This window comes from Pomacea canaliculata, linkage group LG2, assembly GCF_003073045.1.
Source record: "Pomacea canaliculata isolate SZHN2017 linkage group LG2, ASM307304v1, whole genome shotgun sequence".
Taxonomy (NCBI): Eukaryota; Metazoa; Mollusca; class Gastropoda; order Architaenioglossa; family Ampullariidae; genus Pomacea; species Pomacea canaliculata.
Window position 1 is genome coordinate 10262028 of NC_037591.1, and position 17958 is coordinate 10279985.

General features: G+C 39.4%; 2 protein-coding genes across 3 annotated transcripts; one reads left to right on the forward strand and one right to left on the reverse strand.

Annotated features, from left to right (window-relative positions):
- Window positions 1-903: 903 nt before the first annotated feature.
- On the reverse strand, window positions 904-9647 carry LOC112557084. Its single transcript, XM_025226713.1, has 4 exons — window positions 9335-9647; window positions 3674-3715; window positions 2491-2595; window positions 904-1977 (listed from the first exon to the last, which is right to left on the reverse strand). The coding sequence occupies exons 2-4, from the start codon at window positions 3704-3706 to the stop codon at window positions 1771-1773; spliced, it is 345 nt and encodes a 114-aa protein (XP_025082498.1). The 5' UTR covers window positions 3707-3715; window positions 9335-9647; the 3' UTR covers window positions 904-1770.
- A 3940-nt stretch (window positions 9648-13587) lies between these two features.
- LOC112558099 (EGF-like domain-containing protein 1) lies at window positions 13588-17928 on the forward strand. 2 transcript variants are annotated; one of them, XM_025228300.1, is made up of 11 exons: window positions 13588-13713; window positions 13910-13955; window positions 14367-14534; window positions 14666-14791; window positions 15128-15330; window positions 15538-15683; window positions 15971-16119; window positions 16306-16378; window positions 16699-16864; window positions 17073-17202; window positions 17473-17928. In XM_025228300.1, exons 2-11 carry the CDS (start codon window positions 13910-13912, stop codon window positions 17706-17708), a joined length of 1443 nt encoding a protein of 480 aa, XP_025084085.1. In that variant the 5' UTR covers window positions 13588-13713; the 3' UTR covers window positions 17709-17928. The 2 variants fall into 2 exon arrangements, with proteins under 2 accessions (XP_025084085.1, XP_025084087.1); XM_025228302.1 differs by having other exon boundaries at window positions 14370-14534.
- Window positions 17929-17958: the final 30 nt, after the last annotated feature.

Genomic DNA, 17958 nt, shown 5'->3' on the forward strand with positions numbered 1-17958 from the left:
ATGCTGAACTAAATCATGTCATTTGAAAAAAAAGGTTGCTCTCCTGATGGTCTTTAAAATTTGTGATTCCAGACTCCTACGTTCAACAGCGCAAAAAAGTGTCAGAGATCTGGTATTTATTCTTCACAGGATTTCAGGACATGGCTGTTTGTATCCTGTCGGCGTGGCTAATAAGTTTTTGGGGCGTTTTTTTATTGTCTTTAGAAACTACATATGATTTATTATGTAATGTTATCGGTACCGTTGAAGTTTTCTCGTGTATTACAACGACATAAGAAAATGACGGTTGGCTTTTCCTCCAAGCTGTTATTCACAGCTCTGAGACGGATAACTTTGCAGGATTTTGATACCATTGCAGTGATGACATAATGCATGTATTCAGTAAGCATTCTTCACACGCACACACACACACACACAAAACGAAAACGTGACTTTTTTCCTTTGCTTGTGAAGTGGTTTCTAGGGGAATGCGTGCACGCGTGTCCGTGTCTATCCTCGCACTGGTTAGCATGCAGATGTACATAAACGTGCGGTTGTTAAAGGTCTAGTGGGTTTTTTATGACTGGGTGAAACGTAGTGCAGCATACTGTTTGACTAATTCTGGGTGAATAACCCCCCTGCCCTCCACCCCACCACACACATCCAGACACACTCCCACAAACAATAGCATGCACAGGAAAATGTCAAAAACACAGACATTAAGATTCTAGATACATTCACATTGTCAAGAGTTCAGCTAATGGGAAAACTTGGATCATATGTTAATCAGGCATCTTTCTGCACGAACGGGACGTCACGATTTTGACCTCCGAATGAGATCGGTGATGTAGGTGTGTATCTCGAGAACGGAAGGAAGCTATTCACACCAAACTGCATCTCACGCTGAACTAAAGGACTATAGGCTCACAAACACATGGAGATTTTAAACAGTGTAAGTTTATTATCAAAATATCATATTAAAACTATCATCTGGCGACCATGAAAAATTGAGACATACAACAAAATGTCTGTGTTAAAAAGAAAATAATATGAAAAAAATATAGGCAGTATTTACATTATTGCTCGTGGTCTAAACTATTTTAAAATGAACCTTTTATATCACAGTCATTTTATAGGAAGTAGGGCATGGGCTTAAAATAAAGTCAAATAAGTATTTTGGCCTCTGTGCTACACGCAGATATATATATATACAGATGATATTTATATATCTCTCATCCTTTTATATATATATAAATTTTTTCTGCAACCTCCGCAAGTGAATACCAATTCTTAGTGACAATAAATGCAGCATGCTTGCAGAACAGTCAACACATACTAAAATAATACACATCTTTTATACTAGATATATAAACTGAATTGGTGAATAAGTATAATTCATGACGTTGGATAAAAGATTATGCAAAATAATTTAACAAATTTATTCTGACATTATTTATATTATATAAAGAGACGTTAAAGTATATATATATATAAAACGTCAATATATTTATGTGTGTGTAAGAATAAATATTTTAAAAATTAATTATATTAAAAAATGAATGAAGTTTAAAAAATCAAAATTTATTTATGAACAAATCAGTCAAAGAAAATAATTTTTCATAATCATGACATTTGCGTAAAGAAAAAATTTGATGCACAATGAAATAGAGCAAAAAGAGGTAAATAAGTGATGTTTATCAGAATCAGGATCGTGCTCCTCCTTTCCCACAACACAAAAATTTGCTGATTGCGTTCGTAGTTCAAATCTGGCCTTATGTTACCCAGAAAGCTTCACTTCTTCTTTTTCTTGCCCGCCTTCTTTTTACCACCTTTCTTTCCCTTAGACTTTGAACTTTTACTGACTTTCGCTGATTTAGAAGGGGAAGCACTGCGGCTTTTGGCACTGCTTGCTGATTTGCCTCCCTTCTTGTTTCCTGAGTCCTCAGCGCTAGGAGGCGGTCTGAGAAGAAAGTCGACTTTAGTACCTTGACACTTTGCCTGTGTTCAAAAGAAAAAAGAGGATAGTAAATAAAAATGCCGTTGTTTTTGTTATAAACTTGTATTTCTAAATAATCTGTTTAAGAAGGTTTGATGCTGTCAGAAAACATGCGATGCATGTAGGCTCTCGTGTACGCTGTGTAGTGTGTGTACACTTTCATCAGATTATATTTTTGCCTAAGCTTTCGAGTACAAAAGCCCAGCTGTGGATTTGGTCTATTTTTTTTTTTTTTTGCAGTACTCCTGTACCATTTATAGCTGCACACACCGATTAATGCTAGAAGGAAATGAAGCCTCATGTACGTAATAATGCAGAACTGTATAGTGTTGTAGGAGATCGGTCCACAGACAGGCGGAGACAGCTGGCATGACATGAACCCAGCTGGAAAGGGACGCCCAGAACCGGGTCTGATGGCGGGGTGTGGTTGCGGCCCTATGCTCCACTGGGGGCGAATGGGAACAAGAAGTAGTAGTAGAGTGTTGTGTATTGCTAATGCTTCACTCGTTACGTACTTGGTTGCAGACACGGCATTTCAGCGTCTCCGTGGCAACACCAACGTAAGCACCTCGTAAGCATTCTTTGCAGAACCATGTTCCACACCACTTGCACATGAACGTCTGTAAACAAACAAACAGACACATATGCATGCACATTATTAACATGTAGACCCATGGGCACACACACACACACACAATTCTCTAATAAAGACAGCACCGCATATTTGTTCACACACAAAATTCTCCTTTCTTACATCTTTATTTTTACTTTGTTGAACGTGAAACTAAATCAATAAAGCTTATAGGATAATACTGGATTTCTCTGTGTTGTTTTTGCATGCTTTCGAATGCGTGAAAAGGGTATAAACGCCGAGGAAGAAAATAGCCGGTATAGGGTGGGTCACTTTTGACATATATTCTATTCACACTACGAAGTTTCGAACATTCGGGGTGCAATAAAACTTTTCACTTAACAAATTTCTATAATATCCACACAAAACTATGTGTCAATATATATTCTTGCCAAACAATGTATGGGATCTGAATTCATACAGTTGTCATGGTATTTTGTCCCGAAATTGCGGAAACTTTGATCGCCGAGATAATCGCTTAATAATTTAATTATTTGTCTGAGAGACGACGGAGGTAGTGTGTAAAAAAATGGTTTTCCGAAAGATATTTTTAAAATTAAATATTTGCTTAGAATCCATGAATACGAACAGATTTACAGGAATAGATAAATTTTGCTTGAAACTGGAAAACTGTTCAATCATGACCGTACAGCCGTTAGATTTCACTGACACTCTGTAACTTGTCGACTTTTCACAGGCATAAGAAGCAGATGAGCAGTTATATTTTAAACTGCATTTATAGACACTTCATGCCACATGCTTTTAACAAAAACCCTACAAAGAAATAAGAGTATTGAAATTAATTTTACGACACCTGACCTATTTCAGGGGGCGAGCTTTTGTCACAGTCTCAAATGCTGAACCATTACAGATATTCACTGGTGATATTTCTCGTTTCCCTGGCGCAAGCATTTCCGAAAGTGTGTGTTTACAGATGTGTAAAACATTCATTTTCAGTAATAAATTTTAATAAAATCCCGCAAACACACCCCACACCCTCCGCACAATCATACGGTTAGGGAACCGGCTAGCAGGAACCATTACGGCAAGAGCCAGTTTCGGCTTACCGTGTTAGTTGTGGGACATCCCCAGCGACACATGGCAACAGCCCCCAGCAGCAAAGGAATATTGGCTACAGGTGGGGGACATGTCTTGAGTATCCGGGGGCCATGTGGCAAAATGGCGTCCGACCCATAGCGAAAGTGAAACCGGGCCGTAACAACGGGGTCATGTCGGTTTTACCTGTGAAACAAGCGTGGGACGCTTCTCTCCCCCTTGTGACCGCTAGTCAACCCTGATGGCTCATGGGTACGTCCCATCTTTTTTTTTTTATATATCCCACTATTTATATCTTCAGATTATTGGTATTTTTAGGGATTTCGGCATATCCTGATTTACATATTTCTAAATCAAGACATGCCAAAATTCCTAAAAAATACCAATATCAAATGGATTAATAATTTGTGTATTTTGCAATAATTATATATATATAACAAGCAGCAAAAGAGTGCACAAAAGGTGCAAAATGTTTATAAAAAAACAAACAAACATGATTTGTTATTTATTGGCGTTTATTGAGGTAAAATAAGGATAAAAAAGCAAACTAAAAAAATTTTTTTAATATAAAATTTTTTTTAAAGCATTGTCTCATTTGTATACATAAACAATTTATCATTTATCAAGGTAAAAATATTATCACAAATAAGGATAAAAAGCAAACTAATAAAAAAATAATGTTAAAAATATACAATTTTTTTTAAAGCATTGTCTCATTTGTATACATAAACAATTTATCATTTATCAAGGTAAAAATGTTATCATAAATAAGGATAAAAAGCAAACTGATAAAAAAAATAATTTTAAAAATATATAAAATTTTTTTTAAAGCATTGTCTGTTTGCATACATAAAAGATGTTTCCTCTTGATATATTAATGCAACATTCGTTATTTAATTATAAGTTGTAGAACGATGCAAAACCATGTATCCATTGACAAAACAATTAAAATTAAATTGCAGTTTCCTTAACACTAATTACATTTTCCCAAAGAAAAGGTTCAAAGATCTATGACAATATATCAAATGATAAGTATGAACTGAATTGCTGTCAAAAAAGAGTGATGCTTTAATAGACATTTCTAAAAATAAATCAAAGTCATGAAATTAACTATAAAAGGTTCTAGGTTGGATTGCAGCTTATGGTATTAACTACAATCTTTTAAAACAGATTAAAATTTTAAATTGCACCTTTATCACTAAGAAAAGGAAACCATCAAACACATGTTTGAAACACAATTATGTTCAAGAATTTTAGAAGGTATTAGAAAAGAACTGTAAACATATAAATGATTCTGAATTTACCACACACATCTCTTATTGGATCGGGTGAAAATATCCTCATTGATAAATTAATGGGTTAGAGTAAATAATAATCACAGCACAGTTTTATATAATTATATAAATCCAGATTTAGTATATGCAGGTTTATGTACAAGAATTTTACAACTGTAGGTAGAAAGTTGCACAGCTTTACTTGTCCTCCACCCCAGAACAATTAACTGACGTATAGGCTGTGCTCAACCCTTTCCCTTCTGCCATTCTCTTGATCCCTAGCACCAGCTAACCAAGTTGATGCATGCAAGTCAGCATCCGTAGCTTCAGGATAACTTTTTCTTGCAGCATCTAAAAATAGAACAAATATAAGAATATGAGGTCTGCATAAAAAGTAATCACTTAATTGTAGGTTACTGACCCTAAATCCAGAATATAATGTGAAACAAAAAGAGGTACAAGCAAATATTACTGATATGTAAAGTGGCATGGGGGGGGGGGGGGAATTGGTGTTTTACGCCGTGTCAGCAACTAAGGCTATATCACGGCAAGCAGCCAGCCCTGTAAACAGATGCCACGTGCAGAGAAAGAACAACGTGCCCGAGACGAGAAATGAACTCAGGGCAGCCAACCTTCACTGTATTGGTGACAGGCGCTAACAGCGCTAACCGTTGCGCCACCGGACCGCTCTGTAAAGTGCATAAAAATTTTAAAGCGTTATAAACAGAAAGGAACTACAAGTGGAACTGCATTTGAATTTCAGTTAGAATTTCTATAGGCAGAAAAACTCTGGAAATTCTAATTTCAAAAACAATTCCAATACATGGGAACTGTAAAGATGTCTATAAACTGTCATTTTAATTCCTTTCTACACAGTGTTAACCAGCTGATTAAAGGACTACAGTCACTAGAAATTGCGTAAACATGTGTCCATATTTTATTTTGGCAATGTAATTCAATCACAATAAAATGAGTAGGGACAGTTCTCCAGGCCTGATTTATCTTCCTGTCATGTTTTTTTTTTATGACTCATGAAAATTCTTGTCTGCACCTAGCAGAGTCAAAGGTTAAGGTTCATAACTAAAGATAAAGAAACAATCCAAACAGTCCTATTTTATGACAGGCATGTATTAATGTACCGTATACACACACACACACAGAGTCAAATATTTAAATCCTTACCCTGAACTGTTTGTAAAATGAAGGGGTGGTTCTTGAGTCCCATTGAAGTTGTAAGATCAGGCCAACTCAGTTGAAAATAGCACAGATAGAATGCCCCTCACTACATGCTTTAATGTGAAGCCCGACGCATCACCGAATGGCATTCCTGAAAACAGACAAAAATAAATACACATCATTTAAAAAAAATTGCAGTGGGCACATTATAATACCTGTTATGACAACTAGTATTTAAAGACACCCCCCCCCAAAAAAAAAAGACAGCAACAATTCAGGAAGTTTCATACAACCAAGCAAAGTGGGTACAGAAAATTTACTATCTGCTCTAATCAATGCCACCATAACAATGCCTTTATTACTTTTTAGTACTGCAAACATGTCATTAGTTTTATACAATGAATGGTATGGTATGGAAACCTTTAAAGGGAATCAGATAAAAAGATTTGACTCCTCCTACTAACAAATCAGAATAAAGCACATACCAAGCATGTCCTTTTTTATGGGTCTGTCTTCATATCTCCCTCAAGACTCTCTACATCTTCTGCTGATTGTTAAGCGAGACTGGAACCCCTCTGGCAGATTTCCCGTGTCATTTGCCTTTCCTGTTCTTGTTCCTCCATCCATGTAAACATCCTTTTAAGGTTGTTTGTATCATTCTTCATCTCTTCCAGAAGAGACAGTTGTTGCATCCCAACTTTCTCTAGTTTAGTTCAAACCTAAGAACACAATAGCAGAAAACATGTAAAATAATGATCTTTTCTAGCTTTGCTATAGTTCACAATGCCTGGAAAATACCATTAATTTTGGTTAATCTTTACCATTTGTCATATCTATCTGATATGTGATCCATATTTGTTTCAAATTTTTTCACTATGGCAAAAGGCTGGGATTTTCCGCTTCCAGTTTAACTCATAAAAGCACTGTTCATAACTCTTGGCCAAGGGTAAGAAGAAAAAAAGCTAAAATGATTATAAACAAAATGGCTTTAAATTACCTTCCAAGGGGTTATGGGTCTTTATGCTGGCAGGCTGAAAACCAGACAATGGAATCGGAAGGCGCTGGGGTGTGAAGGCAAAGGTGAAACAGTCCTTTTTGAAAGCTGCTACTTGGGACACCTTGAGATGGTGCCAACCACTAGTGGCAAAGAGTATGGCAATGGTGGTGGACATTGCTGCATAACTGAATGGTCAGCATATAGTGATTCCTCGGCATCCTTCTCTCCTTCGCTGTTAGCTGTGCATCCCTGTGTCAAATGAATACATTTGCATAAACTTTTTTCAGCTTAGTACATTTAAAACTGTCAGCTGCTGATAGGTTGTTAAAATTTTTTTAAAGAACATTTTATTGTTATTGTACAAAACTTGTTTATCACTGTATGCTATTTTACCAGAAAGAGGACACAGCCTTGTGTCCCTACATGATGTCCACCAAAAAAAATTCCCTAAAATTAAGCAGAGGAAATGAAAACAGACCGAAATCTAATCGGAGTTATCCGTATCCTTTTTGGTTGAGTGGGAGCATTTTTGTCATCACTCTCCACCTCCGACATTTTTGTCCTTGCAGATTCAGCTAGATTCTTGGTAGTTACCTGCATGGAAATAAATATAGAAGGCAAATAAGATTTCACAAATCAAGATCAAAAGTATAATAATAACACACTCTTATAGTGCAGCATCACAACAAAAGCTACACTATCTGTGGTGTAATGACTGTGTTCAAACAGTTCAGGTATTATCTTTTTCTCCTTCCTTAAATCTGCAGCACATAATAACATAGAAGTCATTTGACCATTAATGGTCACATGCTTCATAAATTTTCTTTCTGCACAAGGATTATGAATATTATGAATCAAAAAGTAAATTGCACTTACTTAATGACTTGTGCAGGAGAACTGGAAGCATAGGACATGAGGAATCAGCTTTATAGCTCTAATTAATGAAGCTTGCATCTGGTTCAATAGATTGTAGTGGGAAGTTGCACACCCTGTGACCACTTTCATCTTAAAATGCCAGCAGCCAGCTATCTAGAATAACAGTAAAATAAATTATTGACCATTATGCAGTTATTATGATTTGTTGTTGAAAAAGACCATTAAAGTTGTCTGAAATGATACTTCCAGTCACAATCAGTTGTCAATGGGCTATCTATATAAGTTTTTTTTTTGGTTCACCACTGGGAACACAATCCTTATGCTGCTCTTTGACAAATATTCTTAATTAGCTGCTGCAGTGGAAAGTTTGGTGTTTGAAAAAGTCGTTTAAGCTAGCCTAAAAAAATATAAAAATTGAGAGGCAGAGTTAAGAGTCCAAAGGACCAAATCTGTCAACATTATCAGCAATATGTGACAAAGCAAGTACATTTTACACCAAAAATCCTTTACCATACAAACACTGCTTCTTGAACAAATAAACATGAAAGGTTATGAGCCTAATAATCAGCATAGTTCACACACAGCCCAGGACTTGCAAGACAAAAACAAAAACAAACCCACAATAAATAAGAGAAAAAATATTATACTGCCCGAAGAAACCTGGCATTTTAACGCTATCGTACCAGTAAACAGACGGAACTGTCGAAGCTCTGTTACGTTCCACTTTCGTAATCGCAATTTGAGGAAATTCTGACAGCTCCAAATTCTCTCCATTGCTAACGGCTAAAGAATTATCAAATGCAAGCGTTCAGAACTGCTGAGCACGATTTCTACCTCTGTCTGGAAAACTTGTGCATTTATTGCGTTAATGTGTACTCTTAATCTTTTTTCTCTTAGAATGATATTCTGCATTAAATTTGGACATTTCTGTAGTTAAAATCTCAATAACTATGTTAATATAGAGTATACAAATTATACGTACTGTTATCGAAGCGTCGAACACATGTATCAGTATAGAAATTGACCGCTTGAGAAGCTTTTCTGTTGGGAAAAGTGTAGACTCACACATTTGAAAATGGCGGCTTTGCCTGCACGCATGTGGTCGTATGTAGCACGCTATGGCGAAGAGTCATTGCCATTGTTAGGGGTCATGACCCTATATGTGGGCATGATCTCCCGCACTCTGTTTTCGCCTCGGCGAGCGTGGAGCTTGGCTTATGTGCGCATGCGCTGACAGCGCCATGCAAGACGAGTCAAGCATTGCGATAGATTGACCCCCTGTATCACAGTCGGATCAAGACAAACTTGGTGGACCCCTTGAGCTTATGGTTTCCGATGCTGCTAGGGGCGGCGCTTTACAACCTGGACCAGATCGATGGAAGAGCTGGATACTTTTTTTTCATTCGGGTCCGAGAAATATGCGTCCTGGCTCTTTGCTTGCTGAAAATCATGCAACTGATATTGGTCCTACTCGTCTGTCGTTCAGCTGACGATCGCTCGCATATACGGGTGGCAGAGAAAATGGCCGGTAGTGTACGTGGCGTTGCTACGGAAGTGTTTGTCGTGACAACCGGGCTGGGTATTGAGCGATTAGTGAAAGGACAGCGACCCAGTGACAAAGGAAGATGAACTAGATTGTCAACAAATCATCTTTTTTTTGCAGCAGATGTTTTGATTGCCCAATTTCGGTTGTAGACGTGTCTCTTTCAAACACTTTTATTGTTTCTACGCAGAAGATTTCCCTGAGTTTGGCGGTAAAGAGGGGCAAACTAGCAGAAAAAGCATGGAATGTATGTGTGTTTACACAACCAGTTCCCGAAAATTTCTTCTCATTTGTAGAAGTAGTGACCTTATACTCAGTCTTAATCTCAGTCTCGTACAATAGGTGAACCAACCGAGAGACGAACGATTCTGACAAGTCTTTTAAATTCATGTGTAAGTACCCGCGCGTGCTACTGATACGCATTTAGATAGGGGTTTTTTTTTTAAATGATATACTTTGTAAGTGAAATTGTAAACACTTTGATAAATGTACTTGTCCATCGATCAGTGTGAGGCATTTCAGCACACCTGCAAATTACATTTGGAGATTTTAAGATTTACAGCAAGAAGAAATCATATTTAAAATCTGATCAAACAAAAGTAAATATTTAAAAACTTGCTTACATATAATGTTAATATGATGGAGAAATTTCAGATAGTAATAAATTTTAGAACACCACAAACCATTGAAAGATTTACATGTAAAATCTTAATGAGTTAAATACACTAAATTAATGATATAGTTTTAATATTATAGCATTCTTAAAAAGTGAATTTCATTAAAGTGATTTTTCTTACATGCAAATGTGTTGATATTTTCAGGCTACCTTCCAGCCCATTACAGAGGGTTTTGTGGCTAAAAAGTGGGAAGTAATTTAATTGTTCCAATCATTTACAACTTGATGTATAAGTGTAAAGAAACATTAATATCCACTAGGCTGGACATAACATTGTAACTACGACAACAAGATGGCTTCACTTGTGTTCCCCATGTTGCCTCGAGAGGATGGGGAACGACTGACTCTCGCTTCATAACTAGGGACCCTGGTTATGTCCCCTCTCCTGACAGGCTGTCAGTGGTCTGTGAGTAACCGGAATAGATCGAACAGCATGGGCAAGACGCAGCCAACGGTTTACAGCAGTGAGGGAGATAATGAATGTAGTGTAACTCGCTACCGCGAGCGCCTCTACCTTCCACTCTTCGCCCTCCCTCGCTCTTTTAGGGGAGAGGGTGTCCACGGAAATGATATCGATGTCAAAATGTGCCCAGACCAAATTAAAAAAAATTGATTTGCTAATAATGTAGTAGCGATGTCCTGTCGCCTGACAGGCAGTCAACGCGTCGTGTGTTCGCAGAGCAGATAAAAGCTATGAAGAGGTTGAGGAGAGATGCAGCCCTGTCTAAGAAAGGAGGAGATAAGAATGATAGTCGTCTCAGTATTTTTCTCATTCTTTGACTGACTTGTTCTCCGCTCCTCTCTCTCAATAATATTTATAAGAACATTTTAGACGTAGGGCGTATTTATGCCAGAGTTGGCGAGAAATTTATTTATGACGACCATCACCTAAGAACTTGCCGTACTCACCAGGAGACATGGCTTCTGATGCTACCTGCGGCTCACGATCTTTACGGCTTTCTCGCCCATATGCCTTTTTTTCTTTAACTGATTTTATTTTATTATTTTGTTTACAACCCCGAGTCGCCGTGTGAAGCTACAAACGCGAAGTTTACATCCCCTAGCCCCGCACTTTCACTCATGTAATGAAAATGCCATCTGTAGATACCTTCTGGTTTCATGCATTAGGCTACAGCGTTAGAACATCTTTGGCTTCATAGAGATCCTCTCCCGCAAAATATCAACGAATGAAATACGATATCCGAAAGGCTTTTACGCTGCAGGAAAGGGCAGCACAACGTTGGAAAAAACCCCAGGCACTTGGTTTTTTGTTTTTGATGAAACCAGCCACCTGATTCTTTATATTTTATGTGAGTTTCGATTGTCGTGCTGCCTGCTGCAGGGGCTGACGTAAGCTGCACACCCAGCGATGCAGCAGGCGAAAGCAACAGGAACAACAGGCTGCTGCCCTGCACGTGAAGCGAACTGAACAGAGACACGCACACCAACAAGCGTACACTAAAATATTCAGACAACACAATTACTGAGTGATGTACCTTCGTCTAACTGGTTAGAGGATGACTAATCTCAGCTTTGTGTTTACAGTTGGTCTTTGCTTCAGTTACACCACTTGTTTTTCTGTGCCTTCGCCTTGTTGCTTCTTTTTATGGACCACTTCGACGACTAGTGATTGCTTCTGCACATCTGCGCTTTGCTTTTTGATCAATATCAACAATAGAATTAACTCTGATCTCTTTTCTCCAGTTGCTCCATGAATTTACTCGACGGTTGATGCAGCTGTTACGATATCACGAGAGCCTTAACTGGCAGCAATGTGCTTTACAGTCTGAAGTCCCTCTCTCGTATGTCTGTCATCATGGACATATTTTTCTCTGTTTCCTCACCTTTCTTTCGTAAAGAGCATTGAGCTTTCTGTCGAATAGGAAAATGCGCTATATAAATTTCCTATTATAATCATCATTATTATTCTTCAGGCAATAAATGACAACATGAAATGGGTGTAAGTCAAATTTGTCAGTTTTTAAATTTGTCTCAAAATTAAGAAAGTAGATTTTTTTTCCTTGCTAACAGTTGTCCAGTAAACCTCGTGCTGCAATCAACTCACCCGAGCATGACAAAAGTAGATCGTGATATGCGAAAAGTCGAGAAACCACAAAAAATAAAGGGAAGCGTGGAAGGGATGGGGGAAGCAGTTCAATGGTGGTTGGATGGGAGGAAGGGGTAGGAGAGCTGCTATGACTGTTGGAGTCATGCGATTTAGATGATCAGGTTTTCAATGTCTTTTGAGTTCCTTCTAAGAACCCCACACCCGCTCATACCCCCTCTACCCCCAAACTCTTGGTAAGACGTGATCTCGAGAAGCGCGCATGGCCCGAGGAAACGACTACACGGCAGACGACATGATGTGGGGGACAATGTTGGTGCTGCTGGGGGCAGGGTGGAGTTGGCGGTGAACTGGAGCTGCAGAAATGTCAGCTTTCTAGCTCACACTTGTGCTAGCACGAGCGTGTATGTGTGTGTGTCAGAAAGAGAGAGGGAAAATGACAAAAAGGGACAACAGAATTCAAAGAAAGACTGCGAACGAACATCAAATACAAAATTGGTTGTTAAAGTTGGAGAAAAGATTGATTAGTTCGTTGGCTGCTTGCTTTATTTGAAACTGCTTCCAACAGGGTATAATTTCGAGCACACAAGCTTACTGTCATGCCTTCAGTAATGGTATATGGCATTTATAAAGTTACTGGAAAACAAAAATAACGAGAAAACTTGTATTGCTAGTATTTATTCTTGCTCTTGTTCTAGCTTGTTCATTGTTACCATAGGGAACCTGTGTTTGACCTGCACAGGATAATGTCCCTAGAAAGATGAGGGGATTCCCATCAACACGTTAATGACATTTTAATTATATTTTTGGAAGTATTCATGCAAGTCTTCAGAGATGATACAGTCTACATTATCATCCACTCGTTGTTCGACAGCCCACGTCTCTGCAGGTCGCTCAGACTGAAATGATTTATTCACTGAGTCGAGCTGGCATTGTGTAGGCTGAAATAATTGTCAATTTTAAGAAAGCTAAAATGTTTACAAAGCAAAGAAAATAAAACGCATGTAAAAGAAAATTTAGAGTCAAATAAATGCAATATCTTTAGTGGATCTCAAACATTTTAGGTCAAAAAGATGTGTGTCTGTGTGTTTTGGGGTAGTCGGATGGGGGTATGATATGGAAGAGTGAATAGTTTTCGGCGACTACGTGGCTATCTCACAAAAAGGCAAATGCACGGAAAAACGAAATTTAAGAAACTAAGTGTAATGCACGCAATTTTCAAGCTAACAGCAGGGACATGGAGTTCACTCACAGCTTTACCCCCAACACCTGGTCTCCCCCTGCCTCCGTGAGCAGGAGTCAAGCGAAGGGTATAAGTCGGGTGGCAGGAGTGGCATTGTGCAGTCGTTTCGTTGGACCCGTCGTCACCTGTTGTTTGTTTGTTTTGTACTGGTCGTCGCCATAAGCTGTTCCAAGGCTCGGCTATTCAAGAACCTTTTCGAAGGTTAGGTTTTCGTAAATAATTGTCGGCACAGCGAGTTTTCAAGTTAAAAAAAAGAGCTTTATAAGTTGCAACTTATCGGAAAATAGACGAAGAGTAAGCTGTGTATTTTCGTAGGTTTTCGTTAAGGGCTAAACAACCCGAGGGTGATCGCTTGCTGTTTATTGTAATGTAACCTTGTCTACCATTTTTGTTTCAGATGAAAAGGCAGTGTACGACGACGGTCCTGCTGGCTCTGCTTGCAGGTAAGCAAGTCACTTTAACGGATGTGTTGGCAGAATCATTTTGATACTAGTATGGTTAACTTTCTAAGTCCTCCGTCCTCCTGACCCGGAGGATTTTGCCAGACTAGTGTCTGGTAACTGTCGCGTGCTCAGGTTGAATTTTATTGAATTATTAAGTGTGGAATTTTTTTTTCATTGTACAACTGTACGTTGCCGAGATGCTAGCTTGATTATAATCTTTGCTTTTAGTTATTTCATAGCTTGTCCTCTTTGAACGGTCCTGGAAGAGTGTAGTCATCCGTAACTCTTGCCATAGCGCCTCGACTAAGCCATCCCGTCCTCGGACATACTCTGCTCGCTGATGAAGTAACCTTTAGTTTTGACTTGTACTCTGAATTTGTGTTCGCATGTATTTTTTAAAATGTGTTTCAGCAGTCTTCACTGGTCGTCTGCTACAGACGACAGCAAACAAAAACGGGTTTTTCGACTGCCGTCGGCAAGGCTTGAGCTGCGGTGCTAATGGCTTCTGCGACATGGAGGGGAGATGCGCGTGCAAAGAGAACCATTCTGCGATATTCGGACAGTGCGTGGACGAAAAGAGTAAGTGTTAAGATACAATTTATACTCGCATCTTTCGCATAAACTACGTATTTTTCCCAGGCCATTGTTCCCAAGGGACAAATGTAGTGTTAGCATTATGTTAGTCAATGGAGATTTTTTTTATTTGACAGCACTTGAAGGAAATTGCACGAACGACAGTTTCTGCGAGAACGGAGGACTGTGCCGCGTGGTCCGAAATGAAAGTGTCTGCTTCTGTCAAGATGCCTTCCAAGGAGAGAGATGTCAAAGAAAGCGTTGTAAGTATTGCTGAAAAAACATAGTTCAACTTGTGCTTAACTTTGCCGAACTTTGGGCTTGTGTTCCCTCCATACGTGAACTTTGAAGTTCAAATCTGGCCTTAGTGTTCAATTTTTCATAAGGTGTACACGATGGACATTTATCCTTCAATCGTGTAGAATTAAATATAAAATATTTTACTGTGGCTGCAGTATTTTGTGCACGTACTTCGGCGGTTTTCGATGAGAAACAGTTTCTGTAATAACCTTACTCAGATGAGTATTCAGGAGCTTGTTTACTGCAGTCTAAAAGCTAGTAAGCATATTTAACATCTTTCCACACTGACTTGTTTCTAGTGGAAGTAAAATGCTACCTGCATGGAATGGAGATCGCTGTCAGACCCTTCCCTGGGTTCCAAGGCATCGTAGCTTCGCGCTTCAACCCCGTGGACGAGTGTCGACTGAAAGAAAACATTAGCGACCCGACCGGACCACTCTTCCACACCATCGTCCCGTTCGGTTCTGGAGACAAGTATTGTGGCATGATATCAACATTAATTGTAAGTGTGTACCTGAGAATGAGTGTATGGCTTTGCTATGGTTCTAATCACTATGGAATTTGGACTAATTCCAGGAGCTCTTCACAATGTTTTTACTTAATAACTAGGTGTATTTTTTTAACCACCGTACCTGTGGCCAAGTTTTAGAATTTATTTATTAACAGGAAGTCGCGTACAAATAGTCAACCACATGCGTTTTGTCTGCAGAATGGCAGCCGACTGTACCAGATGGATGTGGTCATACAGTACACACCACAGATTGTCTTCAACACCGACCAGCTGCTGACCTCCACGTGCGTCTTCTCCAAGACGGGTCAGGTCGAGCTGCAAGTGGGTCAGCCGTACATAGACAGGTAACCTGCATGTCGAAAGACTATTTACCCATCCATATAATGCCCCCCACCTCCTTCACCCATGCATTAGTTGCTGTGCCTTGTATTGAGGGTGTCACAAGACACCCAACTTTTGAACGGGTAAATTCTTTCCGTTCACTGTGTTCGTTCCTGCCTCAGAATAAATCTTTTTTAATGACAAAATCTCTTTACTTTTTTTTGATAGCGGTATTTTAGCAATGGTTTCTTAATAGTTGTACCATGCATTTAAAGCTGATAAATTTGCTCATCCTAATTCTATCTTTCAGCGGGAACCTGACCAAAGCGGAAGACTCGAAGGACATTACTCCACTCATCTTCGAGGTTAAGGACAAAAACGGCTCCAACCTACACAAAACCTCAACCGTAACTGTCGGCGATGAGCTCAACCTAGTCGTCAAAATGCAGAATAACGCAGGTGAGCATTCTTCCCTTGCTAGATTGTCGGGATGGCTTGGTTTGTGGTAAGATAAAAGGCCATCGTGCCTAGAGACTTCCTCAGGTGACTGCAAGTAACAGTTAGAAATGACCATGGTAGTTTCCCCCGCATTGGAGGTTTAAAATGTTTTAACCACGAAGAAACATGTTTGTTCTGAATCTCTAGCTTTCACCTACTACAGAGTGCATGCAGCCAGCGCCAGCAACGGCAGAGATACGTTCGCCCTTGTGGAAAACGGGTAAGTCGACACGCGGGGTACACCCGAACATCAGTAATTCTAATATCTTTACTCAAGATGGCTTTAAATATGTATAGTCTTTAGTGTACATGGGATTGAATGTTCTGCCTCGCAAAAATTCCTTTCGTAGTTAAATATTCTGGACAGCATGAGAAGGTAATCCCATGAAAGCAGTCCTATTTTTAAAGCCGACAGAAAGTCTGCATGAAATTCCTCACAGGATCTGAATCTTATCCGATATGCTTATATTTTGAACATTTTTCGCTTGCTTGTTTGTTCATCTGCCGCAGAAGTAACACTGAGTATACCTTTTTTGACAGGTGTCCACGAAAACACCAGGTGATCCGGGAATTCTCCTCCATCGCCGGTAACACTACAACGACTGTCACCATTCCAATATTCGCCTTCAAGTTCGTCACTGGGGATATAGTGTACTTCAGAGTCGTCGTCTTCATGTGTGAGGAAAGCAGTGGTGCCTGCCAGACGGTTAGTACATAGGCTTACGCTGGTCACGAGTGTTTACTTTGTTTTAAAGATGGATGGTAGGCAAACGAGCCGAAGTTTTATAGTACATACATTACCATTTATCTTATTGATATCCTTGCATAGCAACCTCTCCATGTTAATATTTCTGGTGTGCACTGCAGTTAGTCCGCATTAACGATGGAATTCTCATGAATCATCTCTCTGCCAGGTGATGTGCGACAGTCAAACGGATATCGCCAATAACCGGTTGAGGCGTCAGCGCAGAGCTACCGAGGAAGAGGTGGTCCTCACCGGCCAGGTGCGGGTCAAGATGCCTGGCGAAACACTGGAGGATAACAGTAAGTACTGGGCTTATTATCACTTGAAGCCTTTCAAACTTTATCGTTTTTCATAAAGTTTTCTACCTCCAGAAAATGTTCAAAGAATGTCATGAACCCGAAGATTTCAAGAATTCATAAAGATTGCCCATGCTTAAATAGTAATTCACTTTCCCTACGCCCATTCCTGCTAAATTGCATCTGGAACTCATGTAAAAATCAGACCATGATGGGTCGCTGTAAAATTACACCGCGATAAGACTCATAAATGCTTTTTCTTCTTTCTTCAAGGCGAAGAGCTGGACGCAGGAGAGATGGAGGTGTGCATGCAGCAGCCGGAAGTGCAGATGATGGCCATCTTGCTGGGGACGGGCGTGGTGGCGCTAGCCATCGCTTGTGTCGCTGTCTTCACCTGCATGTGGCGCAGAGCTCGTCGTCAAGAGGACAAACTCTCATCTCCTAGCCCCTCTTCATCTTCAGAACAGTCGTTCTCCATCCCTCGAGCAAAGTTTGAGGCGGCGTACTGAGGGGTCTACCCACTGCTCCTGTCTGGATATTTTGGTGTCTTCTCGTGTCAGAACTCCATCAGAACTGCAGATTCTTGTGTCCTGAATTTCTGACTTTAAAAGTTGATGCAGTTTATATTCTACAGTGAATTGTAACAGTACAATTTATAATTTATATCTGCGCCAAGTTGATTCCCAAACTATGATCTATTGTATTCAGCTAATAAATGTTTCATCAGTACCAAATGTTTCCAGTTTGTATGTGTTTACT

Coding starts and splice junctions, on each gene's coding strand:
- LOC112557084 (XM_025226713.1), bottom strand. CDS start 3,706: ATGTGTCGCTGGGGATGTCCCACAACTAACACG. Junction 2,596..3,673: donor GATGTCCCACAACTAACACG/GTAAGCCGAAAC, acceptor GTTTGTTTACAG/ACGTTCATGTGCAAGTGGTG. Junction 1,978..2,490: donor AATGCCGTGTCTGCAACCAA/GTACGTAACGAG, acceptor TTTTGAACACAG/GCAAAGTGTCAAGGTACTAA.
- LOC112558099 (XM_025228300.1), top strand. CDS start 13,910: ATGAAAAGGCAGTGTACGACGACGGTCCTGCTGGCTCTGCTTGCAG. Junction 15,331..15,537: donor GCATGATATCAACATTAATT/GTAAGTGTGTAC, acceptor TTTTGTCTGCAG/AATGGCAGCCGACTGTACCA. Junction 16,865..17,072: donor GCAGTGGTGCCTGCCAGACG/GTTAGTACATAG, acceptor TCTCTCTGCCAG/GTGATGTGCGACAGTCAAAC.